Source organism: Astatotilapia calliptera, chromosome 8 (genome assembly GCF_964374335.1).
Source record: "Astatotilapia calliptera chromosome 8, fAstCal68.1, whole genome shotgun sequence".
Lineage (NCBI taxonomy): Eukaryota > Metazoa > Chordata > Actinopteri > Cichliformes > Cichlidae > Astatotilapia > Astatotilapia calliptera.
This window is the reverse complement of record NC_137429.1, coordinates 5,774,936-5,802,672: the sequence shown is the minus strand read 5'-3', so window position 1 is coordinate 5,802,672 and position 27,737 is coordinate 5,774,936. Positions and strand designations below refer to the sequence as shown.

Below are 27,737 nucleotides of genomic sequence, written 5' to 3'. Positions count from 1 at the left end.
ACCAACAAGGAAGGCTTCACAAAGCAATTTTTACTCACATTTCTTCTTAATTTGCAATCTTTGGTGCTCACACACAGTGAGCACAAGTAATTCAGAGAGAAAATTAGGAAACTGAGAGTTCAGTAAGTTCTCTCTTGTCCTGTCTTCATTCCTTTCCCATGCTATAAATATTTACATGAATATTCTGCTCCAATTACGTACCTGCATGTGTTTTCTGAGCCTCTACTCTGCTTCCTTTAAATTCACTGTGTTCTGTCACTGTCCCTTTCAGGCCCTCCTCCTCCCACTCTCCAAGTCATTCAGATTGTCCAGAAAAATATCCACTTACTCAGCTCTACCACCAGTGGGTTATAGTCACTATCACCTAACTTCATCTGGGATAATGCTCTATGGTGTTGCATCTCATGGGAGTCAAACCACCACATTTTGCATACCTGGCTAAAACACTACTTTTACAAGTCCATTGTCAGCATGGAAGCCACAAAAGACAACAAACACATGTGGTTGTTGCTACGCTAACCTCCAGCTCCACCTTAGCATCCCTGTCCTCAGTAGAATCAGAAGAATTACTAAGAATACACTGTTACCCTCACTTAGACCTGTTTGATCAGCCATTTGAAAACACTTTAAATTTTGAGAACCTTACAACGCTATAGATAGAAACTCTATGATCCAGTGATCCACTACAGGCAAGAACTTTGTGACAGCAGAGAGGAAGAGCTCACTTTTAATAGGAAGACATCTGCAGTAGGGAGCACAGCCAGATGGGTATTGTTAGAGAAATAAGAAGAGACAAAAGAGGAAGACAGAGAGACGACTAAAAGGACAAAGCACACACTGGGGGAGAGTGAAGGCCAACTGGTTGAAATGACATGGCATACTAGCATATAAATGCATGGAGGGGAAAAAAGGAGCATAGAGGAGAGATCCTCAGAGGAGGTCTCTCAGCAGGATAACTAAAGGATGATTTAAGGTCGTCTGATCCAGCCTTAAGCTTTCTCAAGAAGGAAGGTTTAAAGCCTGATCTTAAAAGTAGAGAGGGTCTCTACCCCCTGAACCCAGAGTGGTTACAAAGGGTATCTATCCCCTGAAACCAAACTGAGCGAGGAGCCTGACATAATCTATTTTAACTAAAGTGAGTGAAGACAGTAAAAAGAATGAACAAATAAACATAGTTTTATTTGCAGGGAAGATTTGCAAGCATAGATTGAACCCATATGTTTTAGTTTTGGATTCCCCTTAACAACCACTGCCCAGCAAAGCAGAACAATAGCTGTTATGGGGAATCTATTACATTCCCAGTAAAGCTGCAGCTGCTGCATGCAAACTGTCGACAAATGCTTGGTGGAAATGGGCAGCTTTGTGAAATAAACTGACAATGAAGGTTGCTAGCAAACCCACATATATACACAGGATGTGTTGAATTCATATTACTCAAGTAATGGAGACCAGGGTCAGAGTGTTTTTGTCAGAGAATGACTAATGGCTGGCAAGTGCTCAGGGTGGCGGCTCATCACATAACATTAGGAAGTAGAGTTAATATTTAAATCACTTCATCTTCATTTACAGCATAGAAGACAAGTCAACAAATACCATATCAACAACAAACTGCTTTAAACTTTAAAAAGGTGCTCTCTATTTAAATGTCATTGCAAATGTTTTGATTTTAAAAGAAGAGACAATTCTATTCTATCCTGGTATATCAGAATAAATAAATCTGTGTTTTTTGTTTTTTATTCCCAAGTTAATGTTTTCCTACTAAGTCACAGGCTTTCAACAACTACGCTTTCACCTTCCCCTAATATGCTACATATACCCCATAACTGTTAAACCCACTCTACTAGGTTGGACTTCAGAATTGCCTCACTTCTTTTTGGCATAGATTCAACAAGGTGCTGGAAACGTTCCTCAGAGATTTTGGTTCATATTGACATGATAGCATCAGAGTTGCATTAGACAGTTGCTGCAGATTTGTTGGATGCTCATTCATGGTGTGAATCTCATGTTCAAACACATCCCAAAGGTGCTCTATTGGATCGTGGTCTGTGACTGTGGATGCCATTTAACTACAGTAAACTCATTGTTATGTTCAATAAACCGGTTTGATATCATCTAAGGTCACTCACTGTGGTCATAAAGGGATGGACACGTCAGTAATAATACTCAGGTAGGCTCTCACATATGAATGATGCTCAACTGGTTCTAATGAGCCTAAAATGTGTGAAGTTTCCCACACTATTATACCACCACAGCCTGAACCACTGATACGAGGCAGAATGGATCCATATTTCTATGTCACTCAAAGCAGATTCTGACCCTGCGATCTGAATGTTGCAACAGAAATAAAGACTCATCAGACCAGGCAACATTTTTCCAATCTTCAATTGTCCAATTTTGGTGATCCTGTGTAAACTGCCTCGCTTTCCTGCTAATAGCTATGGGACCCAGTGTGGTCTTCTGCTATTACAGCCCATCTGCTTAAAGGTTTGACATGTTAGAAGCTCTTCTCTTGGTGGGAACCAGTGGTTATTTGAGTTACTGTCAGCTCAAATGAGTCTGGCCATTGACCTCTTTGACCTCTGACATCAACGATGCATTTTCTCCCAGATAACTCTTTGGATATGTTCTCTTTTTTTTTTTTTTGACCTTCTCTCTAAACTCAGGAGATTGTTGTGTCTGAAAATCAAAGTAGATCATCAGTTTCTGAAATGCTCACAGCAGCCCATCTGGCACCAACAACCATGCCATGTTCAAAGTCACCTAAGTCACCTTTCTTCCTCAACACTATACTCAGGTTTGAACTTGAGCAGGTTGTTTTGACCATGCACAAAAACACAGAGCTGCTGCTGTGTGACTGGCTGATTAGATACTTGCAGTTGAACACATGCACCTCAAAAACTGGCAGTGAGTGTCTGTCCATTTAAAAAAACATAAATAAATGTTGAACGCTTATACCTGCACGTGGTGCATTTATGCTAACATCGACCAAAAGTCTTTAAATTTTTCAGAAATAATCTAAAATTTGCACAACAACATGACAAGAAATCTTCACGTGCTGATGAAGCTCAAATACAACAAACGCTCAAACTTGCTCTGTAAAGTTGTTATTCTGGGGTTTTGCTTTTGTGATTTCCTGTGTTTAAAAAAATACGATTAGGTTAAAATGCCTGAAAGCAACATCATTTTAATACATTAATACATGCATAAGAGTTGGTGAGGGAAACTCTGTAGTATGGGTGTGATTGTTTTGATTATGCATCGTGATTCCAGTAAATCCTCGTGTGATGTTGCCCTTGTTTTATCAGAGTTCATTTTATGTTTATCAGTCACCATCAGCCTTATCAGGAGCGAGGGAGGAGAGAGGAAAGACAGAGAGGTGTTGTCGACGGCCCTTCCACACACACCCATCCCCCCACAGACGCCTTCTGCCCCCTCGTCTCCCTCTGCATCAGTTTGTCATTCCCGTCATGCATTTATGCTTTGATTTCGTTCTTTATTGAAAGCATTTCACTCTTTTGGAAAACTTTCTGCCCATCTTTCCTCCATTTCAACACACCTCACTTCTTCTCTCCCCATAGCGGCAACAGCTAAAGCTATAATAACATTTCATCCATCCATCAAGCACAGCCAGCTTTGATCAATAAGCACTTTGAGTCCACTCTGCAGCACCGCACTGAACTTAAAATGTCTCCCCTCTGTCTCTGTTAGTACTTATCTCTCTGCTGACAAAGCTATATTAGACTGAAGGGTGGATGACTATTACAATAGATTTCACAATGCTTTTCAGCACTATGCGTGTGTATGTGTGTTCTGTAAATGAAATAGATGGGAGGTGATCTATAGTCACTGCCCATGTGCTTCACTTCTCCATTCATCCTAAAGGACCTAAAGAAGTTGTAAATCTTGCATAAGCTGTAGCAACAGAACTGTATCAGCACAACGCTAAATGTAGGTGTATCACTGTGTAGGTACTTAACGTGCTGTTTCTGCTCCTTTCTCCTCTTTTATCCAATTTGAGGACGTCGAATTAAAAACATGTGTGCTTTCCGAGCACGTGCCACATCTCCAAAGTCAACTTTTTTTTTTCCATGGTGCATTGTCTGGAAGCACATGTGACAGTTCCCACTTTAGATGTAAAAATGTTGACTCGTGGGTGAAAAGTAACAGTAAGCCAAAGAGAGAGGGGGTTTCCATGTGAGGATTTTGAAATAACAGCGTCGTTTTTCACATCTGAAAAGTTCATTTTGCATAAAGAAAGAGATCATTTACAAACACAAAGATCGTCTTTTTCACAGGGAAAATGGGGAATTTTCACATGTCTTCCGGTCACGTGGATTGTCACATCTGACTTATTTTTGCAGGTATTTGCCAATACTCTGTGGTAACGGCACCATAATGTTGAGTGTTGCTTTAATAAAGCGCAGTGTAGTGCAACCATCAGCAAAAAATCTTTGTTTTTTTCCAACCGGTCACTGGAAAAGAGCTGGTTATGTAAAGCCCGGGCTTTTTAGGTTGTGACTTCTCTGGGGAACACTGGTGAGCTTTCTATGTTGGGTTTGACTCATACGTTTTCGGCCTGTTTTTGCTTTTTCTGTTGTTGTTGCTGGGGGGGTTTGTGTGCGTTTCAAACATTGCTTTTAATACTGACATGAACAATTAAATCAAAAGATTTTAGATGTTTTAAAATATAGGTAATGTTAGAGTCTATGGGTTTTTCTCATTTTTAAGCATTTTCAGTTTGACCTTCTTTGCTATTGAGAAGCTCCAGGTTTTTGATTAGTAGTTGTATCGAGTCAATTCCAGTTTGTTTCTGTATTTTTTCCTATTTTTCTAGTTTAGTGTTTATGAAGCTTGTCATTTGAGATTTGTTCCTTACATTTTGGTATAATGTTTTTGTCTCCCCAGCATCCTTCGTTCAGTGAGTTTTCTTAGTTTAAACCTCTAGTTATTTCCTATTTTACTTTGTTAATTATCAGTTAATCTCTTGTATCTAAATCTGAGTTTGACTGCCTTACCCATGGTTGTCTTTATTGCCTTCACCTGTGTCCCCTTTGCCCCAGCTGTCTCCACTTCCCCAATTACTCCATGAGTATAAATAGTCCAGACCGTTCTCTTAAATTTTTGTATCTGGAGAAGGGTAGTGTACTGAGAATTTGAAGGTTTTTACAGTAGGTGCCTGGACAACAATGTAATGCCAGATGTGCAGAAGTTGGATTATAACATGCAAATCTTAACTCGCTACAAGAGCTTCTTACATTTTTGCTTAATGCAGGTAATATAAATGAGGACAGCCTGTGAAAAATATCCATTTATTATAAAGTTTGGAAATTAAAAAACAACATTAACACACACACACACACACACACACACACACACACACACACACAGGGCCATGTTTATTAGGTGTGTACCTGTGCACCCGCTTTGGACTCTAGATCAACCTGAATAAAAAGTTTGCTTCGTTTTCAGTTACATCTACCTGCTCTTGTGACCACAGGTGCAAGATTCATGGTTTAGCAAGCTATATCAAGATGGAAGTCAGAGCTTTGTTGTCACAAAAGCGGCTGACCTTCTACCTGGCTACATCACCGTGATAAACTACTGAGTACTTAACCTGGTCAGCAAGCAAGTTATAGTCAGGTTCAAAATCAACTGACACTGACTGTTATATTCACAGCATGTTTTCAGTGCATTGTCGTTGTTTTATAGGTGCAAGTTCTCAGGATTCTTCTCATAGTGTTTGTAAAATAGTTGCATTTTATGTTCTTTATAGATTTTTCATCATCGACCACTGATCGGAGTAGGTGGCACTCATTGGGATCATTTTGTGCAGAAGAGTCATATGACGGCCATTTTTATGTAAGTGCATACGGACCCTGAAGCAGAAAGCCCTGCTTAAGAAATAGAGAGCTAACAATCATCACCATGATACCCATTATTGCCAACTGGAGTTTCATGTTTTGTTGAGCTAGTGAAGGCAAAGAAACCCTGGCTATGTTGAACATCATTTGCAGTATAGCCCTCTGCATTTGGGTTCTTTATCCTGTGAACTTGACAAATACAATGACATTTGTATACCACAAGTTTACCCTCAGTGTTTTGCATATTAGCGTTCTGACTGACACTAGACACAAGTAGGATTGTCTAAAGAGATAAGGTTAGCTAAGTGAACACCAGTGTACCAAATATTCTAGTGAACAAGTGCTTAGTACACGTTATCAGAAACCACAAAAGCCACTCTTGAAGTGGTGCTAGAGGAAAGTTAAAAGGATAACAATATCAGACAGATCCATCCTCTTTAGCCCACAACTTAACGTATAGAACTTCTTGAGATATTTTACTGGATACGTCAAAACGTGGAGTAACCAGTAGAGGTATATGAAACAAATGACAGAATTTGTTTGGGATCATAAATCTTGGTTGAGTATTTAGCTGCAGTGCATATAACTGTTGGTACATATTGACCCAAATGGCCTGATATGTTGAAATGACTTGTATTTATGGATAAACAGCACACCCATTTTCATAACTCACACTGTGTGTTATCACAATTCATTTTTGCTTTTTATGTTTTATTTGACGATATACACCACGGACAAATGACTAATGAGAACCTACGCCTGTCTAAGCTGTAGTCTTTTGACCTATTTAAGGTCATACACTGACACACACGTTGAAAATCCATCAAAACAACACGTAAAACATCCCCGAAGCTGCGTGCTTTTATAGGCAAATCCATAATGGATGCAGAATATCAACCTCCCCTAGTTTATGCAGTTTGAGATCCAACAAAGATTGCAAAGGTATGCTGTGTCTTACGCAAAAGAAAAACAAAATTGTGTAACTTGATGGGGGGGGGGGGTTTCACCACTTTACTTTCATCTTCCAGCATTTTGAGGGGCATCAAACCCTGACTTGAGACCCACTGTACCATCTTATAGAAGAGCACTGAGCGGCTTAAATTCAATTAAATTATCAGAATCTTTTCTAATTTCCTTGAGTCTGTGTTCCTGTTCAGTGGTGAAACTGCTCAGTGCTACTGTAGCAGTACAGAGCAGAGCTGATGCAATATTTATAGCCTGTTGTGTACATCTAAATGTGCATCTAAATATCATTAAGCAGGAAATAACCTGTACAGTATCCCTTGTTATGGAGACTGAATATCAACAGAGGAGAAATGAGGACGAGGAGGGTGCACATGCTCTTATAAGGCTCATTGCTGTATCTCTGAATCTCGTTCACCACTGAAACTAAACGCAAATCCCTTTAGGACTTGATTTCCTGTCTCTTGACTGGCCTCTCTCTGTTTTTTCAAACTGTTTCTGTGGCTTTAATTTGGCAAAATAGTTTCATAAGCAGTGAGCACTTCCCCATTCTCTCAGCCTCGAAGAGCTTTAAATCCTGTGGTTATCATGTGGCGTAGAGTTAAAACCACAAAAACGTAAGAATCCTTAATCCTGAATTCATTTGCGTCACTTTTTTAAAGCTTATTTTGATCTATGTAACTCCTGCAGGGCTAGTTCCACTTTTTCCTGGCCTGGCTGTGATCTCTTGTTATAAATATGGGGGAGAGACATGAAATGAGGTAAACAACATGAGGTTCTTTGAGTTTGTCTGGGCAGAAAAGAAAAACATGTCAGGACTTTCGTGCCAGGGCAGGTTTTTATGAATGGACGGGGTTTTTTTTCCTCTCTCTTTTTTGTGAATGAAAAACAACTGGAAAATCCAGTATAAAAGCTAACAGCCTGCCGAGATATGATTGGCTGCTAAGACCCAAACTCCACCTACGGTTGCTAGGATCCTGACTACCAGGCCTCTGATTGGCTAATAGAGGGGACCGAGACTTCATTCATAAGCCAGTGTATTCATCCGGACAAAGGCAAGAAATTCGAGCTCTTGAAGAGGAAATCCACCAATCACGAGTCTCTCTGGACCGAGCCAGAAAAGCACGTCTCCATATTACCCCCAAATCATCTATGCTGGAGAAGTGACAGCACAGCTGGCGTTCAAAGTCACCACACTTCGGTATAAACTTTATCTAAGAGCGTGCGTCAATCAAATCGGGTTTAGTTTAGTTGTTGCCTCTCGACAACACACGCTCACAAAAAATCCAACATCTGTTTTCCCCTCGCAGTTTCTTACAAAAAAAAAAAGTGGAGCCTGGCAATCTGGGCAGACGTGGCAAAAAGCCCACGAAATGTCTCAAATACACACATCTTATATGTTGTGCACTTTTCTAAACATCCGAAGTGTTTTTGAACCAGAAAGGGGAACTTTTTTGCGCACATTAACTAACAAAGCTGCATCCTTCTGCAAATACAAGTAAATAGATGGTTTCTCGGTTTTTTTTGTTGTTGTTGTTGTTTTTAACTTTACCTGAAACTTGCAATCTGTCGAGCTGTCTGTCACACTCACACAGACACACACAAACGCAAAAAGAAGATTTGTAAAGAGGGCCGCAGCCCGCTGGGTAATCACTCGCCATCGCTTCCCCTTGGCATTTTTTGTGAATGGAGCTCATTATGCATGCAGCCTCCACGCAGCTCCATTCACAAGCAGCGCTCCCTCCTCTCTCTGCAGGCTGCGTGGATCTCACTCAACTCAGCCTAAATGACCACAAACGGTTAACGGATGGATTATAAGATGGATGGATATCTGGACCAGCAAGTGCCTTACACTTTAGCAAATGTACGTATATTCGGATTAACTCTCCACTTCTCTTTTGCCTGGTTTTTTACGTTTCTGCTACCGGGTTTTGTTTTTGTTTTTTACATTTCTCTCGGCGTCGCGTCTGCACGAGTTTTGGCTGGAGCAGCTGTGTGTGCGTGCGCGCGATAGGAAACTGTTTGTCAAGCCGCTTAAAACTATGAAAAAAAACCCACTCAAAGTAAAGGATATAATGTGGCGCATTTAATGTTTGTCCGCGGGGTTTCTTACGTGAACGAGTTTGTTTGGAGAACGTGTCAATGTGTGCCAAATGGTCACGTCGTTCAGACGCATACGGCGCGTTTGTTTTTCCAAGATTGCCTCCACAACTGGGAAATCAGTTGTTTTCAGTGGAGCTTGACGCTCACCAACTGCAGTAGGATCTCATTTGTAATCCATGACACTGTTATCATTATTATTATCATCATCATCAGTCCAAGTGGTAGCTTTTGCATCACTTCATGCCATTTTTCCTGGCCATAGTAAAGAGCTGTTAACTGCTTTGACACTGATGTGCTTAAAATGCCCTGTTGGGAGTCCATTTCTCACTTCTTTTCCTCTCTTAACCTCTATGGCTTTTGCAGAAGTCGCAAGGAAATGGGCCCCTAAATAGACTGTTGATGGCAGCGAAAAGGAAATACATGGACACAGAATTGCCCCCTCAGGAATCTGAAGGTAAAGTGAAAGAGTAGAAGTTTTGTCCTCTGGTCTTTTTACATGTTATACATCATGATGTATGGTTAGTGTCAGTCAGTCTGTGTCATAGCTACTGTGTGTCGATGAATATTCACTCTTTGTTTTTCTGTCTTTCTGTTCAGACCTCTTCCAGGATTTAAGCCAGCTCCAAGAGACGTGGCTCACAGAAGGTGAGACTTGGCTGACTCTTAATATATAATTTCTGTGATGTGACTTTGACAGCCGTGGGGGTTGATGCTACATGTGTCTGGACAGATCTGTAACCACTGAAACCACAAAGAATCGTTTTATTTGATACTAAGATTTGCTTGAAACATTCTGAGACTACTACAGATGTGCATGGCTCCCTGTTTTTTGTGCTTATGCCACAACATTTTGCACTTTTATTGAACTGCTTTCAAACTTTATGACAAAGCTAATCGGGTTAGTTTTGCTGCCATACAGGATCTCGATTTTTCTGACTCAACACACATGCTCATAAAATACTCAGAATCCCCCCCACCTCCAAAAAGTGAACACAGACGGGACATTATTAGCTTTGAGCATACCCTATTTTGGCCATGTTGGCATGTAGTATGCGTGCGAGTTAGGGGCCAATGCAAACAAACAGGCTGTTTGGCTTGTGTCACTCAAAGGCGCATAGCGATGAAATGAGGCCCAGTCAGAGGTGATTGTCAGCTAGTAGACTTAATAAGTGCACTGATGACGTGAGCTGCAATGGAGTAATTATACTGTATGTCAAGAGGGGGAAAACAACACAACCAGTGAGTCACTGAGTGGGTTATTTTTTTTTAGTGGTAACCTGGAGCACAGCAGTGGCAGGACAGTGAGTTTAAATTTGCAGAAAAGCTGCAAGTAAATTGAGAAGATCATCACTGGGTGTGAATTTTGTTGTGTCAATTGCTTTGATGGGGAAGATTAATAAAATATGCCATTCACTCCAATGTGAGCCAGAACAACCTGATAAATGCTGCTTAAGGTCATTTTCTACTCTGTTTGCTTACTTGAATGTTTGAACTTCACCATGCAGAATGAATGTGCAGAAGATTAAAGTTGGACGCTTTTTTTTAATGTTTGTCTGCTGCATATGCACAAAACTAAGGGTGGTCTAATATGCAGTGAGAGGGTACTTTTCCTTGAAGTTGGAGATGCGTTATATTCCTCAGTTAAATTTGGGAATTGAAAAATATTAATGTGTTCATAGGCTCAAGATTGTTTCATGCGCTGTGCTTTGAATTTTGGGGACAGTCGTGCACAAATTATTGCTCCGAGCAGTGTTTTTTAGTGTCTTTGGTTTCTTTCTAAACTATGGTTCTCAAAGGTTTGAGGGCTAAAGCCAAAGGGTCAATTTATTTATGAGTACATTTAAAAAACAGGGATTTACTAAGGTGCTATATAAGTAAAAATGCATTAAAATAACATTTAAAAAAATGGATATCAGTCAGGTTTAAAAGCCAATGAATGAAAATAGAATATACAAATAAAGACAGTTTGTGCCACACTTTAGGATCAGCTCCTGTTAATTTAGTTTGCCATCAATGGAAAACTCATGATGTATCATTAAAACATGTATGCCTATAGATAGATGGATAGATATAGTGTCCATCACGTCCTCTCACGTCATCTTTGGGCCAATAGAAAGCTTTGATACATTAACCTATAAAGAAGTTAATCACTTTTCTCAAAGAGCAACAAACCTTCCTGTTGCTATGTAGATCAATTAGCCAGCTCATTTTGACACTATGGACTCAACCCCTAGTAGGACAAAATGCCCTACTAGGGGATATTTTCATCTCCGTTGTGTTTCCCGATGCACATAAAGTGGTAGTAGTTGTTTTACGTTTTTTGTTTTTGTTTTGTTTTTTAAAAATATTACTTAGTCATGTACAACTGTAAAATAAGCCAAAGCAAAGGGGGATATGAATAAAACTGCTGGTGTAGCTCAGTCAAATAAGGCAGCCAAAATTATATTTTAGTCATCATTTCATGGAAAGTGGTAGCTAGCAACTCCTCCTTAACGACACTGTGCATGCAGTGAAAGAGTGATCGGGGAGTAGCGTGCAGTCTGTCATGTTTCTTAGTCACAAAAAAATGCTTTAAAAAAATATTGTTCTCTAGTTGGCTAATCTAGTCTAAGCCCATGTTTAATCAGCATCTGTTAACATTTTGGTCGACCAGTTAACTCATTTAGTAGGATGAAAAGAGTCTTTTTTTTTTTTTTTCCTTCCATGTTCCCCCCCCAAAAAATGTAAAATCTCTTGTAAACATATTTTTGGTGGAACCTGAATGTGATCAATGTGTGTCTTTTGACTTGATTAAGGATCGTTGGATTACTTTTAACAGTCAAATGGGACCCATTCTGAGTCATCTGTAGTACATAGGAGAATAAGGGAGGTGAAGCAACTTTGATCTGAGACCTTGTGGAAAGCGCTTGTGTCTGCCCAAACAGCAGATGGATATTTAAATAGATCCTACTTCTGAGCCAGCTACTGTTTACAGCAAACAATGTCGTTTCCACGTTAGCTTCCACACCTTTTCACATGCGGCGTCAAATACCTGCAATTTCTCTTCACACCAGCGTCTCGCTTTAACAAAAAGACAAGACCCCAAACCAATAAAGTGCAACGATGAAAGTCACTTCAAAGCTGAGGCCCTATTTGTATTCACACATTTGGCTATTAAAGGCCACACTTAAATGTACCTTCTCCACTTACCTCCAGTGGTGTTAAGCCATTTAGATATCTTTGCCAACAACTTTACTACATAGAAGCTAAATTAAGTTTAGTTTGTGGCGCTCACAGTCTTGAAATGTTGCTTCCCAGATACAGTGTTGTGGTTACGCTGACTAATTCACGGGGCCTTTTTAGTTCGCATAGCAACTTCCTACCAAAGAAACGGTCCCTTTGAAATCTGATAATGGACGTTTGACTGTTTCAATCTCAGTTTTTCAGATATTTAAGTCACTTGTAGAGTTTTCTCTAGAGATCCTGGAACAATAAAACCTAAAACTGTCTGCATGGCTAAACACCACAGAAAGCAACATTTAAAGTGAAAATTAGGCCCTTTCTATAATTAGATAAACCAGGCGTTTAAAGGAATTTAAAACATTGTTTGGCAGCTTATTGTTGAGTCACAGAGAGTGAAGGAGGGGGTGGGGGAAAGACCAAACGAAGTGTGTAAGTGTAACTTTATCAAAGTGTTATTTAACCCTAAGTATGGGGCTTGTTTTCAGCTTTCAGCTAAGACCTCTCCTTTCCTGTTGCATTAATTAAAGACCTTATCATGAGTGATTGCAGTTGTGAGGGATTCACCGAGGTTGTAAAAGCTGGTTTGCTGGAGGGATTTTTTTTTTTCTACCAAAGGAGAGCGGAAGCAGGAGTGAGACAAAAAGGGTGAAGCGCTGAATGGCAAGAGTTCAGGAGCTTGTCACATCTTGTCTGATTTCTGGGCCTTTAGGTTTGTATGTCTGTAGCTGTTTAGCTCCTCCCAGGATCTCCCACTGTGAGAAGAAAGGGGGGGGGGGAGTCATTCAAGGTGCCTGGAAGCATCGAGGAGAACATGCGTCTGTGCCCGAATAAACACACTTTCCTTCTTGTGCTGACTTGCATCTCAAAGTCCCTGATGAGGTGTTCCTGGAAACAAATCAGATACACGTGCAAGCGCTCATACGCACACAGGAAAGTGTGCAGACACAAACGCACACACAAACACACAGGATGATGCCTGATGCTCATCATTTGTTTTCCCTCTCCCACGTTTCTACGAGGTCCAGCATGTTCCGCTTTGGACATGTTGAAACTAGTGGAAATGATTGATTGTTGGATGTGCAGAACTAAATATTGGCCCCTGCTCTGTCTCATACGGCAGCTTTATTCCTCCCCCCTGAGGGCAAAAGACTGAAAAGTTAAAAGGGGGTAATATTATTATGGTATAGTAAACCACAGGATGCGGCGTTATATAAGAAATCGATGTCATTTATCAGAACATGCTCCAAAACGGAGTCATCCGGTTTCCTCTGCACAGGAAGGAGGAGTGTGACAACAAGAAAGTGGATTTGAATTTCTTATTTCCTCTTTTTGTCCTCTGCCTCTGCTGCTCGCTCGCTGTCTGAGTTTTGTTGTCTCCACTGATGAAGTGAGAGAGCGAGCGATGAGGCCACTGAGGTCGAACGCTGGGTCAGATTGTGGTTCTTGGGTGAGGTTACAATCAAAGGTCCTGTTGCAGAGTTGCAGTGCCATCTGCAAATGTCTTTTTGTAAGGTAAAAAAAAGTTGCTCTTTATCTAAAAAGTAGATACTTTTCCTCTTTTTAGTGGGTAAATGATGCTTAAGTACCCACAGTGTGTTTTTTGTAGCTCATTACACCCCTGATTGGGTTCATGATATTTAATGATACCCATCAAATTTTCCTTACCAGTTAGGTTGTACCATGACGTAAGTTTGAGTCCCAAGCAATGGAAACACTTAAAGTCCACACTCTTGTGTAGCTGGAGCATTGCCAGATTAAAAAGGTTGCGAGCTCTGGCTCTGCGCTACGATTAGGGTTAGGTCATTAACTCGAGGGTTGGCAAAAGAAATGCCAGTGCGTGTATCTGACCTCTTCACCCTTAGTAGGGTGTTGGCAGTCCAACGATTTAGGCTTTTCAACTGCGTTTGTGTGACTCAAAGTCCAAAGCTCCAAAAGGATAATTGTGAATGGGGTTTGGAAAGAGTAGCACAATAGCGTCTGTCTAGCTCTGCTGCACCTGGGCTTGGCGTCGCTGGCTCTGCTTATTCAGTTAGATCCTAGATGAGATTCATTATGAGAGAGTGCCTAATCAGGCCCACTGAAAATGTACACCACTGCAAGTCATTACAGATCAGATGAAGATATCACATATCACCGTATTGACTCGTCTATTTTTACAAATCAGTGTAAGTTGGGTGTATTTTGTTTCTTAGATGCAAACTTTTCTATCACTGAAAGGTAACTGAATATAATTTGGGTTAATATATTACTCACATTAAATAGTATTCACTCTCACATATGGAGGGCACTTTACTAAAGTCACATATCCATTGTCTCTAATGCCTTTTATCAATCTACACAATATTTGGGGGATTTAAATCACATCATGTAGCTTTTAATGGGACTGAAACTTGGCTGGAATTTGGGGATTTATGCTTGCAGATTCATTTTTATTTTAATCACTCACCGGCCACTTTAAGTATAACTGCTGCACAACCTTTTCAAGGGTTTACAGTGAACGGTGCAAAAAGCAAAAATAACCAACGAGCGGCTGTTCTCTGGGCAAAAATTCCTTCTTGATGTTAAAGGGATGAGATTGTTTTGAGGAAGGCAACAGTAACTCAAATAACCAGGCATGCAAAAGAGCATATCTTAACGCACAAGATGCGAAACCTTCAAGTAGAAGACCACACCAGGAGTCGCTCCTGTCAGCTAGAAACAGGAAACCGAGGCTACAATTTGCAATAGCTCGAAAAAATCGGACAACAGAAAATTGTACAAACATCATCAGGTATGAGTTTCTGCTGTGACATTTAGATGGTGAGGTCAGAACTTGGTGTAAACATCACGAAAGCGTGGTAGCATCCTGCTTTATTACCGACTGAGCATTGTTTCAGTATCACGTCATATGGACCAAAGTCTCTGAGGAATGTTTCCATCGCCTTGTTGAATTTATGCCATGAAGAATGCAGTCCTGAAAGCAAAATGGGCTCCAACCCAGTGCTAGCAAGGTACACTTAATAAAGCGGTCGGTCAATGTAGCTCTATTATATTCAAGAGAATACAGCCAATATGGCACACCAAAACAATCTAGATACTTGATAACCCTACAAGCAAAAAGAAAATTATCTAGACTTGATTTTGTGGGGAACTATTCACGTAATCTTCACTTGCTCTTGTTTCGCTCTTCCACTTCTTCTTTTTGCTTTTAGTTTCCTTGTTTTCTCTCTACTTCTATTTTAAGCCAGTCGCCATCTCTGCAGAAGATGAAATCCAGACTGCTTTTAGATTGTTAGACAAAAGTCCCCAACTCTTTGGAAACAAATCAAAAAAGAAAAGAGCTGGTTTGTCACACCATGTGACAGATCTCTTCACTGGTTTGGCCAGAGCGGCTTGTATTGTCTGTTGGGATTTCGAGTAGAAACTAGATAACACCTGCCTGTTAGTGACGGGTTTGAGATGAGTGTTTTTAAAGAGGCGGAGGGAACTTTCACTTATAGACAAAAACATTGTGAAATCGAAGCGGGCAGGCTGGGTGGGGGAGTGGGGGGCTGAAGGACTTTATTTCCTCTATATAATAGTCTTAAAGCAAGGGCAAAGAAAAATTTGTATTTTCTCCGACTTGGTGTGACTGCTACAAATGCTACACAAAACCAGTTTGGCAGGTTAACATCTACAGTGTATCCATGTTGTTGTTTTATTGATTTATCGATGAGTAAACTGCTGGCATGCTACACACACAAATCATGAAGGTCACCTGAATGAGCACGACTCAGATTTCAAAGAAGAGAAGAAAGTTACACCATCAGAGATGAAAGAAAGGTAGAGAAATATTAGATTCTTGTCTAAAACACAATCTGTTTCTTCTTCATTTCAGCTCAGGTTCCTGACAGCGATGAGCAATTTGTTCCTGATTTCCATTCTGAGAACTGTGAGTACATTCAGTTTTTGTCCTTTAAACGAATGTCTGGAAATGCGCTCTGTGTCAGTTTCATAGAAAACAAAACTCTGGCCTTTTGACCACACTTTGTCACAAAATTTCTAATTCAATCAGTATTGAGTCATGTAACACACAGTGCTGTACATGCCCGTCTAACCCCATCTTTCTGCTTTGGCATTTAGCCTGTTCATATAATTCCTGTTGAATTTTGCATGTTACGAGAAAGACGGGATGAAAGCAGCGGTCAGATTTGGGCTGTGAAGCCACCAGAGGCTTACGTGGGGATACTGTAACTCGCTGATGTTACAGTAATCTCTTTGGGAGGCAAAGCTATGCAGAAACAGAGGGGCTAATGACCCAGTCAACATGGAGTGAGTTTGGATCCTGGCATTATGTCCTGCCGCCATCCATTTGCATGCCTTTGAAAAGTTGAATGGAGACGGCCCAGGAAACCAGTAAAAAAATTATTCAGGGCCCAGGTACAAAGATGGCCTTTTGTCCACATCGGAAGGTGTAAAATAGAAAAGCAAATTCCTGGGCTGCACAACTGAGCGCCTATTTGAATGAGTTTCCCTTTCTTGTTGTGTGTTTTAACAATGGCGATTCAGGATATGGGTGGGAGTACGTGTTGCTCTACAAACAGTTTTTTGTTTTTTTCGGCCCCATTCAGCACATTGAAGGCTTCTCCGTCTTAAGCAATGACACCGAAATGGCTGGAATCTTAAAGGAATCTTAAAGGGAACTTCTAGAATTAATCCCACCCCCTAAGTAAAACTGGCAGCTTTGGTTCCCGGTCAAAGGCGCTTCCTCCATGTGACTTTTGTGTGCAAACATCATGTGATTTAACCAGCTCCGTGTCACCACTGTTCAGCCCCTCGGTGACACATGCCCTGCGCAATATTGTCACTGTGTCGGCCGACAATGCGGAGGAGGATGTGCGGATGATCCCCGGGCCACACAGAGGTCATGTCTACTTAACCCCCTGGACTGTCAGCCAATCAGCTGTCAGGCCTCCACTAAGGGTTGACCTGGGTATGATTTGCAGGGTCAGCGGGGCTTCAATTTGACAGGCAGCTCACTTATACGCAGCAGAGACACTCCTGCGTTGACAGACAGTGTCCCTGCTGATCACGGTCAATAGCCGCTGAGTCCACTTAGAGCATCTCTATTCAGCTCTGACTGGTGGAAAACTGAAGCTGACAAGCGACTTTAAATATTTGCGCTTGTTCTGTTCCCATGCTGAACTGAAAAGGCGTTCTCAGCAAGTGTTTAAAAAAGAAAGAGGTGACTCACCTGTTTTGGAAACTCAAAAACATTGAGAAAAAAAAAAACATAAAGGAAAGCCTTAATCCCAGGTGACCGGAATATAATTGAGGCCTCCACTGAATAAGCATCCTAGTAAAAAATTAAACATTGTTGTTTACCGAGTCAAGTTGTTACCTGCATGGGTGTGGTGCTGACGAAGGGAGGAAATGTGGAGCCAGTGAAATGGCAAAAGAGAGGCAAAAACATTGGAACATGTTGGAATGCTAGATTAGAGAAGAGGAGGGGGCAAAGCAGGGATTGTGCAATACCTGCACATCTGGTAAATCTATCTCATCTGGTCCATTCTCCCTCAGTTCACAGCTAACAAGCATGCTCTGTCTGCAGGCCGCCACTGAGGGAAGGTTATGCAAACATGCAACTTTTATGTACTTGCTGACCTGCCTGTGTGTGCTTAAAGGTAATTGAGCCATTGGTGATAACAGTGCACCCTATGTTTTTTCCATCGGCTTCATGTGATTGCCCGTGAGGATTAATGCTTGTTTTTCTGTGGTGACAGCACCTTCAAGGGTTAGGCTGACGCTACTGTCAGACAGATTACTTTGTCTGTTTACTGCCTTCGGGGGAGAAACACATGGAGGTGTCAGTCAAATTTACAGTGCACAAGCGTAATTAAAATAGTTTAGACGCGTCACTAGTTTCGCACTAAAAGACCACAGTCGGAGGCTTTGCCGAGGCTTTGCCTGCACTGAGAGCTTGTTCTTTGTTCAAGTATGTTGTTTACACTTGGAGCAGCTCGAGAGATGTGACCCATTCATAAATTTTCTTCCCTGTGTGCGTAAAAGGAAGTGTGCCTCTCCCTCCCCCCTCTTTCTCTCTCTCTCTCTTGCGCTTTCTCCCTCTCTCAGTCCTCTCCTTCAGTCTTCATTCATAAAAAAGCCCTACAGTACTACAGACCCCCCCCCCCCTTTCTGACGCCCCCCCCCCCCCCCCCCCACTCTTCAAGTAGATACTCCAAACTCCTCCCTCCCTTCCTGTGTCTGTACAAACTAAGTCAAATTTAAAAATCTGGACTCCCCTTTCCCTTTTCTCTCTACCTCTCTCTGTCTTTCTCTCCAAACACACACATTCATGCACACGCTGAGTGTTCCAAGATGTGAACTAATCCAGTGATTTTAAGAGTTGTGTGGGACGATTGTTTAGTTTTGTGCCTTGCAGTAATTATATAGGAAGTTGTGGCTATAGAATGCTGTTACAGTTCTTCTCGGCGAGTAAGTTTACCAAGGGAGAGAAAGCAAAATGACAAAGAGCGAGAGTTTCTGAGGGCAAAGGGGGAAGAAAAGAAAAAAAGATGAACACATAAAACTGAAAATCAACTTTGTCAAAATAATTTCTACCTTTCGTCCTTCTGGGGTCCTTACACATTGTCTACATGCAGCTGTTTTTCCATTTTATTCTTTGCAACCTTTTCTTTAATTGTAGCACACCATGCTATGAAATAGGGCTGCATGATCCGTTTCTATACACTGTCCAGAAAGTGTCAAAAGGTGTCTGAAAAGCCCAAAGGCATCATTGTCAGATTGCTTGTTTTGTCTGACCGACATTAAAAGGCTGAAGTTATGCAAGATATAATCACAAACTGTGTATAAAACATAGACATAGCCACCGCAGTGGCACCTGTTTGTTTTGCGAACTCTTATTCTGAAGCCTCAGTTTTAGCATTGTGGCTATCTTGGTGTTTGGAAGCAAGGAGAGGCTTTATTTTGGCAAGCAGGTGGAGTGTTGGGTTATCTGGAAGAGCTGAGGAAGCTTGGTTAGCACACCGCATCTGTAGACTGTATCCATGCATTGCACAGACACCTGCAAATCTGTGCATTAAATTCTAGACGTATTTATATGCTAGTTGGCACTAAATCTTGAGCAGAAGAGGATGGTGGCTAAAGGTACCTCTCACCACCTGTTAAGGTAGCCCAGCCTCTAATGATGCATTGCAATCAATCCTAGTCAGTTTGTGGCACTGAGCACAGCTCGTCTGCCACCCATCTCTTTGCAATGGTTGACTGTAGTTGATTGGAAGAATTTCTGAATTTTGTTTCAGATTAGAGGGTCTGTCTAGTAATAGAACGAATAGACTGACTCCATCTCACTGCCTTTTTGATCAGTCTTTGACAGAATCAGAATAGATTTGACACGTTTGCCTAAAAATATAACTATTTAAACTGTTACTAAAAGTTGCTGATTCTCTTTCTAAAGAAAGGAAAGAAGGTAGAAAAAAGAAGAAAAGGTTCCAGTAACCCAGCTCTAACTAAATCCTCCCAGCAGCGTGGCTCTCTGGCTCCCTGTGTTCTGCTTTGTCATGAATTCACAGCGTTCCTCTTGTTTGGGTTGTTTTTCTGGATCCGAACTGGCCCAATCAGGCCCTATTTGGAGCGTGGGGCGATGGGTGAATCGAACCCATCCCCACCCCCTTTCCCTGCTCCCTCTTTCCCCAAAAGAGAAACATGCAGCTCTGTGTTCTCCACTTTCCAAAATACAGCTGCTATGCAACAAAGTGTGCAAAAACATCCAGGTGCCTGCCAGACATGCACAGATACCGCTCGCCTTCTCGCTCTGGGGGAGGCGAGCCTTCCTCAATGACTGTGTTTGTTGCGGCATTTTGTTTTGTTTATGAGTAAAACACTTGATTTCTCTAACATGAACATATGATTTCTTTTGACAGCTTCTCCTCCACTTACTCACGCATGTACATAAACACACTTGGGCTGGTATACGTTTTGTTTTTTATACACAGGCTTCAGCCCTGCAGTTTTATGAATGGGTTGGTTGTGAAAGACTGGCTGAGGCAGCACATTGAGTTAGGGGGAGTAAACCTTCATTCATGACATTAACATGAGTTATTCCTCTACCAAAACACCTATAGAAGTACAGGCTTCTTTTCTGCCAGTCTTTGACTGACTACAGTGATACAGAGAGTTTGTTTTGCTAGGTCTTTATTTGTATTTTCTCTGTTTGGTGGAGTTAGAGCCACATGTTTGGTTTAAATGTCCTAAATTCAGTTAAGATGGGACCTTTTAAATATACATAAAAGTTACTTTAGGTTTACAACATCTTTTAGTCATGTTTTAGGCAATCAAATCCACTGAAAAGGAGTTTGTAATGTCTACAATGTAGAGGAAAAGGCGTTTAATAACTTCCAGTGGGGAAGTTAAAGCTGAACTCCTGTGTTGATTCAGAACAGCCCTGTAAAAGCCAGGGGGCCATGGGGGATTTGAGCCAGGCAGCACAGCCCGCATGTCAGCAGCATAGTTCTGTGAATGGACAGCAGTATGTGTTTTATTACAGGAGAGTGATGGGAGGTGTATGTGCAAGGAAAAAAGGGTTGATGGGATGCTCATATGCATGCCTGTCTCTTTCTGTGTTATTTACATGAACAGCTTTGCTTTCTGCAGCTGGAATTTTTCTCTTTTAAAGGAGAGCACAGACCAAAGTGGGGAACAGATGCCGTGGAAGAGGGTGAGGCCATAAAAACAACAGTAGCTTAACTTGATTGAATAATAATAGGAAGAAGCAGCAATTGCAATGACAAAGGCCAGTTTGAACATGTTGGCTGTTATGATAATCAGTGTTTATTACAACTTTAGTGTCAATTTGGATTTGACAATTAGGCATCTCTTTTAAGTACACGTTCCACGTTCCATAAAAGCTAAAAATAAGTCGGTGCTTACTTTTGGCTTCACACGAGACTCTGTTACTTCCCCTTATTCCCTGGACCTTTAGAGGGGAACGTAACAAGGCGTATGATTCTTGCTTCGGGTGCGAGACGTCCCGGACGAGCCCCCACTTGTTACGTTCCCCCCTAAAGGTCCTGGGGATGAGGGGAAGTAACAAAAAAGTGTCCGGATTGAAAAAGGAGAGAAAGAGGCAAGCTGGTTTAATTAAAAGGCTTTATTAATGTTTCAACAATACTAATTCAAAGAGACGGTCAAGCCGCTATCACTCTTTTAAAGGGAAACACAACAAAACTCAGTAGTTGGTCAAAGCCCTGGAAAGTAAGTAAAACAAAATGTTAATCACCAAACACACTCCTCTCCACAGAGCAGGAGTAATCGAGCAGGATGCGCGCACACACAGTTCACCAGCTGAGCCTAGAGCTCACCTTTCTCTGGCCTTAAGTACCTCTAACTGCTGATTGGAGTCAGCTGTACCCAACGGACGGCACTTAGGCAGAAGAGACCACACTCACACCAGGGCAATTTCAACAGACTCGAACCCCATTCACCTTGGTGGAAGTCATCTGGAGACTTTACTCACCCAATCCGTATGAAAAGACCTGTGATTGGCCCGAAAACGAAACCCAGGGCAGGTGCAGGAGTCTAGTTTACCTTCAGTCCACTTCAATCTCAATATCCTGAAAGTTTATAGGGTTTTTCTCCAGTTAGGCATAAAAACAAGTTGTAAGACACTTAAAATAAGAGAGAACTGGTAAAATGACCATCTACAGTACATATACAGTTGTCCAGTATAATTACAATTATTCCCAACATTTTCAGCTCCACTTCTTCCCCCTCTTCTTCAACCCTTTCTGAAGTCATAATCACTTTAAGTTTGTAACTTTCCCAAACAGAAGTTTTGACTGTCCATGACAGAACTCAGACTTTAGCACTGTTTATACTTTACTTAACCCAACCCCATCTAAACCATTATTTGGCTTTGTCCCTTGTATGGTGGCCATCATCATGTGTACCGAAGCGCTCAACATTTTTAGACATTACCCAGCTTAGCTGCTTGAGAGAACACAAAGCTCCAACACAGTCAGTTGAGGCGTTAAGGAGTCTTTAACCTGCCGGCTTGTTAGCACAAAGTACTTGTTATGCCTAACTGAGCCCATGTGAGAATAACTTGGACAGTAAAAGTCTGGTGAATTCCCAGTAAGCAAGTGGGCATCATGTGCTCCCTTCTGCACAGGCTACCCAGACAGCACCGTCGTCTAAGAGACAAAGCCTGACACTATGTGCTAGAACTGAGAGGGGGCAACTTCAGCTTTCACAGCTCATGTAAGAAAATGACTTTGATATTTTGCAATTTTGCAAACTAAATTTGTCTTTAGAACCACCTGTGTTGTCATTCCTCTCTAATTTTTTTTCCTTGTACCAATGCTGCTGCCTTTCCATCAGTTTTACGATAAAACAAAGAAATTAGTAGCTGCATGGCCAACCAGACAGTTCAGCAAACACAGTTATCAACACACCAAACACGTCCAGCTTCTGAGCAGAGGAGGTCAATGCATAGTAACCTGCTGACACACAGCAGAAGGTGTGTAGCGTGAGCTGAGAGCTGGCGTACGCTGATATTGATCCTCGCTAGTCCAGGAGAGGAACAGAAGGAGATGGAGAGGGTGGATGGATGACTTGATAAAGATAAAGCAGAGATAAATCAGTCTGTAGGAGAGGGAGGGGAAAGTGGAGGGCTAGGAGCGGGTCAAACGTGCCACGAAGCATTACGGTCAAGATCACTATCGAGAGGGCCGGGGGTGGGGGCTTTCTGAGAAGTGCGGGAAGAGCTGTGGATGTGGCATGCTCACTGATAATTTCAAGGAAGGTGTCCCGGCCTTTCAGTGTGTTATCTCCTCCTTCTGATGAGGTAGATTTCACCTCCAAATACGTAAAGGCATGCATTCTCACAAACACGTGAACGACTGCACACTCACATCCACGAGATGCCCCGGTGGGCAGCTCATTATATCATTTCAGTAACAGTGTGAGGGGGTGGATCGATCGCTACATTAAACATTAAGAGGGGACAGCTATATTGGGGGCTGAGGGATTGAGAGTCGAGAGTCAATATTGTTCCAGATTAATTACATCCACCTCTCGCCTGTGACGGGATGTCCCTCTCATGGCACGTCCCAAGACAGGAATGTATTGTATCGCCTGCACTAAACAGCAATAAGGCTCCAAGATTTATGGCTGTTCAATGGCCATTTATAAAAAGCCAGCGCTGCACAATTGAAAGTGAAGTGGACAATAGGGAAAACATATGATTTCAGAAGATTTACCAATTAAATTCTGATCCCCTGATACTTTATTTTCTCTCCCTCGTACTCAGTTTTTCCCATTTCTCTTATAACGAGAGCAATATCAATACAAATTGATCCAGTTCACTGAGGATTCAAGGTTGTACTGTAGGAGGAATTCTGGGGGAAGAAATCTAAGTTTAGTTGTTAAGACAACAATTACACCCCTTTCAAAAAATATTGTTTCGATTTCAAAAAATGGGAAGTGATACTATGATGCTTGCAAAACTGTAGCGTCACTGTTGTTCCCATGTTTAGTGTCATTTAGATCTACATCCTGTTAGCCAATGCAACATAGTGCACCAGAGGCGTTCCAACGGCCAACAAAGTCCAGAAAACATTTGTCAGAAGTGCCACTGTGCTATCCAAAGAAATCATCTCTCCGCCCTACTGATACTATAGTACTTTCCATCAATCTCGTTAGGCTTGTTTGGCAGCTATCTGACAACCGTTCTTTAAATATTCAAGTAGCCTGAACCATTATCAGATGAGAGAAGATGATCTGTAAATCTGATAAAGCAGACACTAATGGAGCCAACACTCCTGGGCCTCCCCCGAGCAGACAGACAGTGAAGCCACTCCTGAGCCCGTTGGCTCCCAGAGACGAGGGTGAGTTCGTCTTCCTGATTGTGCAGTGGCCTTAAAAGCATGCACACATGCCCAACACATGTTTCCATGCACCACTGGACAGGCTCGAAACGGTCTGGATCACATTGGTTCGCCTAGCCTCCCTCGCTCTCTTTTTGCTCTCACTCTTGCACATTTTCACACATAAGTAGAAACTTGGCCAAAGTCAGTACCACATTGTGACCAGATTTTGACTTTTTAAACTTCTATTTTTCCCCCCTTTAAGGTTTTAGACAAGTAATTTGTGCAGTCAAATGTTACAATCTTGTGTTCTTAAATACATGTGGAAGACACTCATTTTAGCTATAGTTATAGCTTGTCTTTGATAAATGAGATTTAGGTGATTTTTAAGATTTGCCCTTGGTGCTCTATTTCACAATTACTGGGCACTTTTGACTCTTAAAATGCACATGAAAAATGCAGCCCTAAACTGGGAAAAATGAACAAGGAAAAGAATTGAAATTCATGATATATTTAAGTGTGTGCATTACAATGCATGATACAGTGTGTGTTCTATACTATCAGTATTTAAGCTAATAGTTCTTTAACACATAAGATGTATATATTTTCTACAAAAAGATGTACTTTAATTTTTAAATATCATTACAAAATTTAGTTTAGTGAAACGGTAAGAAAGACAATTAAACAAGGTTCCTGCAATTGTTACTAATATGATTGCTTATAATAATATGGCACCCATGATTTAAAAAATGTGTTCTAGCTGGTAGCACCTGTATAAGGATGGGTCATTCATATTCATTGATCATGGTTCATTTTTACTGGATAAACTGATGTAAATTTCAATTCATTCATCTGAACTTTACACAGAAGCAAACTACTTCTGTTCTATTTGTCCAAAAAGTGAATTTCTTACAGCAAATTACTTTTGCCCTTGAATCTCTGCAGAAAGAAAGTAACACAGCATTTCCACAAGCAGAGAGGGAATCCTAATGAGCATGTGCAATCACACTAGCTCGTTTTTGGACTGAGGAATTGCATGTTAGCGCTATCCCTGGTCTCCATATGTACATCGACATGACCGTTTTTTGACCATGACAAATGGTGTAAAAATTGAAAGAAGTAATGCAATAAAGCATTTGTTTCTCTGTTTACTAGGCCAAAACATTCACTTCAACATGCGGTATTAGTCATTTAATATGAAGCTCAAAAATCAGGTACACAGCTGCGATCTATTTATTTTTATCTGTTTAGTGTTTAAAAAAGAGAACCCACACAAAACAAACTATATAAACTTAGAATTAGACCATAAGCTTGGTCTCACAAAGTAAAATCCACCAGTCTGTGCAAAACTTTGACTGTCAACACATGCATTATAGGTTTGATGTAACCTACACTTTAAATGCTTTTAGATTCTTTTATACTGTGCCAGGCATTCTCCTATTATGTCTCCACCACAATGTATTCACTAAGCAAATAACGTGATTCACAGCCTCTGTAAATCAATAACTTCCTTTTTAACCTTTAAAACCATCATGGCATAATTGGCATCCTTGTTATTATTGATCACTCACCACAAGAGATCAATTGGAAAGAGTGGGAGACCAGGTGTAGGCCATCTTTGCAGCTTGCTTTTAACGTGGCTGTGCAGCACGCTGAGGCCACGTGTCATTCGTTCTGCCATGTACAGCACATTTCATGTGAGACGGGAACCAGATCTCTAGATAACCCCGAGAAGATCCCTCCAAGAGTCCGACTTGAATCTTATTTGTATGATTGGATGCATTAAGTGTGTATTTACGTTACGCTTCACAAGTTCCTCGCTTTAGCAAGCTCCAGTCACCCTGTTTGACACCGAGGCTGATGTCCAATGAGTTATTGTGAGCGAGGCTGTCGTGTGCTGCAGACTTCCAGAGGCTTAGCACTTGGCCAAGCAGCATATAAACATCCAACGTAAGACTCTCCAGATGCACTCCTGTCTTCAGATTGGATTTCCCTACACTAGAGCCTTTAATGGTAGGAAATAATCTGTCCAAAATAAGATGGAAGAGTTCATAGCCAGGTCTCGTCAACTGCACGCAGCAGCTCCTTCACTTAAGATATTAAAATATTTTTGACTGATACAGTTCATGAAAGTTTAATCCCATCATTCTGTCTCTTTCAATCAAGGCGATCGTAGAGATTTTTGCAAAAACTGGTTTAAAATATCAGTCGGTGTCAGTACTATTTGTGTTTTTGTGTGGAACCCCAATAGTGTTTCCTGACATTTTCACCCCAACTCCATATGGCTCAGCTGAGGAGACCATTGTGTAGTGAAGAGTCTGTGTGGGGATCGTGCTTGCTTATGCCATTTGTTTGTGGTAGGTGTCTGTTGAATGGAAACCTACCCAATGTAATTATCCCTCTACTTCCTAAAGCACTCAACCATGACCATCACCTTTCACCCTGCATCCTCCCCCTCTAAGAGCCAACATTTACATATGTAAGAGCGCATCTCCACCCTGTCTTTAGCTCAGGGTTATCCCTTTACACAGGGCTCAAAAAAGGGTGCAAATGGCAAAGAATACGACAAAATAAGGAAGGAGGAGATGAGATGTGTTTGGATTGAGGAAGAGCCCTTTGACCTTAAGAGGTGGTGGGAATCTAACAGACGTTGCACACATTTTATACACTCCTGTGCATGAAATGTGGAAAGGCATACACATCACTACACTCGCATACATTTATTTTACCGTATATACTTCTGTGTTATCTCAAAATTGTCTGATTTACAACGCAAAAGCTGTTGTGTACTGTATCTGTCTCTTGACTTCTAAACACCTTTCAGTTTCCTCCGTGATCCATGTTTAAGTTCACAAACTGTCCCTCCCCCTAAAACCATGAAATATGAGGGTCTCTGTGATGATGTAACATTTAACAAAGCAGTTAGAAGAAGAAGAAAGTGTGTACATTATTGTACTTTATTGAGCCCCGTGGGGAAATTGCTCTCTGCATTTAACCCATTCACTCAGTGAAGCAGTGGGCAGCCATTGGGCGCCCGGGAGGTTATACTGCCCCAAATAAAAGCAGGAAGAGAAGTGAACGTGGAAGAACATAACTCTCCCTGGATCCGTTTACAAGACTGCCAACACCGTATAAACTTTAGCTGCAAATTTGACATCATTTGGACAGAGAGATTTACTGTGATATACCAGAGAGTTTGTAATAGTTGGGGGAGACCAGAGTTTGTTTTAATGACTATTCCTGGAGCTGGATGTTACACTTATTCCCAGATTATGTTTTAAGATACACCAGCGGCTTGGCTTTAAAGATGGCAATGTCCCAACATTTTTTTTTTTTTTTTTTTTATTGTGGCAATCCCCAATTTTCCATTCTAGCTCTAATATATCAAAGTTTTACTGTGTCAAGAAGAAGATTTTCTGCATGCACACGTGCACCTTAAACAATATACACTACCTGGGGGGAAAAAAAGTCCCCACTTGGATTTCACTAAGCAAACAGGTAAGAGCCTTCCACTAGATAATTACTGCAGTGAATAATATGTTTCAGCTGGCAACAGGTTATTTAACCCCAACTGATGCACTCAATAGCTTATTTCTTAAAGCACCATGTAGGAAGACACATCCCGTGTTCGTGGAAAAGATGTTATTCCACGTCTGAAGAGTTAGTCATTGGTGGCCCGCATCAAGTGATGAAAAAAAAAACACCTAAGAAAATCTACTGAAACAAATAAAACTGAGTTAATAAT

The 27,737-nt window shown here is 41.3% G+C and overlaps 1 protein-coding gene across 3 annotated transcripts in view; it reads left to right on the top strand.

Annotated features, from left to right (window-relative positions):
• Nucleotides 1–5,840: 5,840 nt before the first annotated feature.
• Nucleotides 5,841–27,737, top strand: part of etv4 (ETS variant transcription factor 4) — a 39,238-nt gene continuing 17,341 nt past the window's right edge. The window contains exons 1-4 of one of the 3 annotated variants that reach the window (XM_026178095.2): nucleotides 5,841–5,859; nucleotides 9,291–9,381; nucleotides 9,525–9,572; nucleotides 16,006–16,059. In XM_026178095.2, the coding sequence (XP_026033880.1) occupies nucleotides 9,327–9,381; nucleotides 9,525–9,572; nucleotides 16,006–16,059 (157 nt within the window). In that variant the 5' untranslated portion in view covers nucleotides 5,841–5,859; nucleotides 9,291–9,326. Of the gene's footprint in view, nucleotides 5,860–8,508; nucleotides 8,689–8,767; nucleotides 9,083–9,290; nucleotides 9,382–9,524; nucleotides 9,573–16,005; nucleotides 16,060–27,737 lie in introns of those variants that run through there. The other 2 variants (XM_026178092.2, XM_026178096.2) reach the window with 2 other exon arrangements.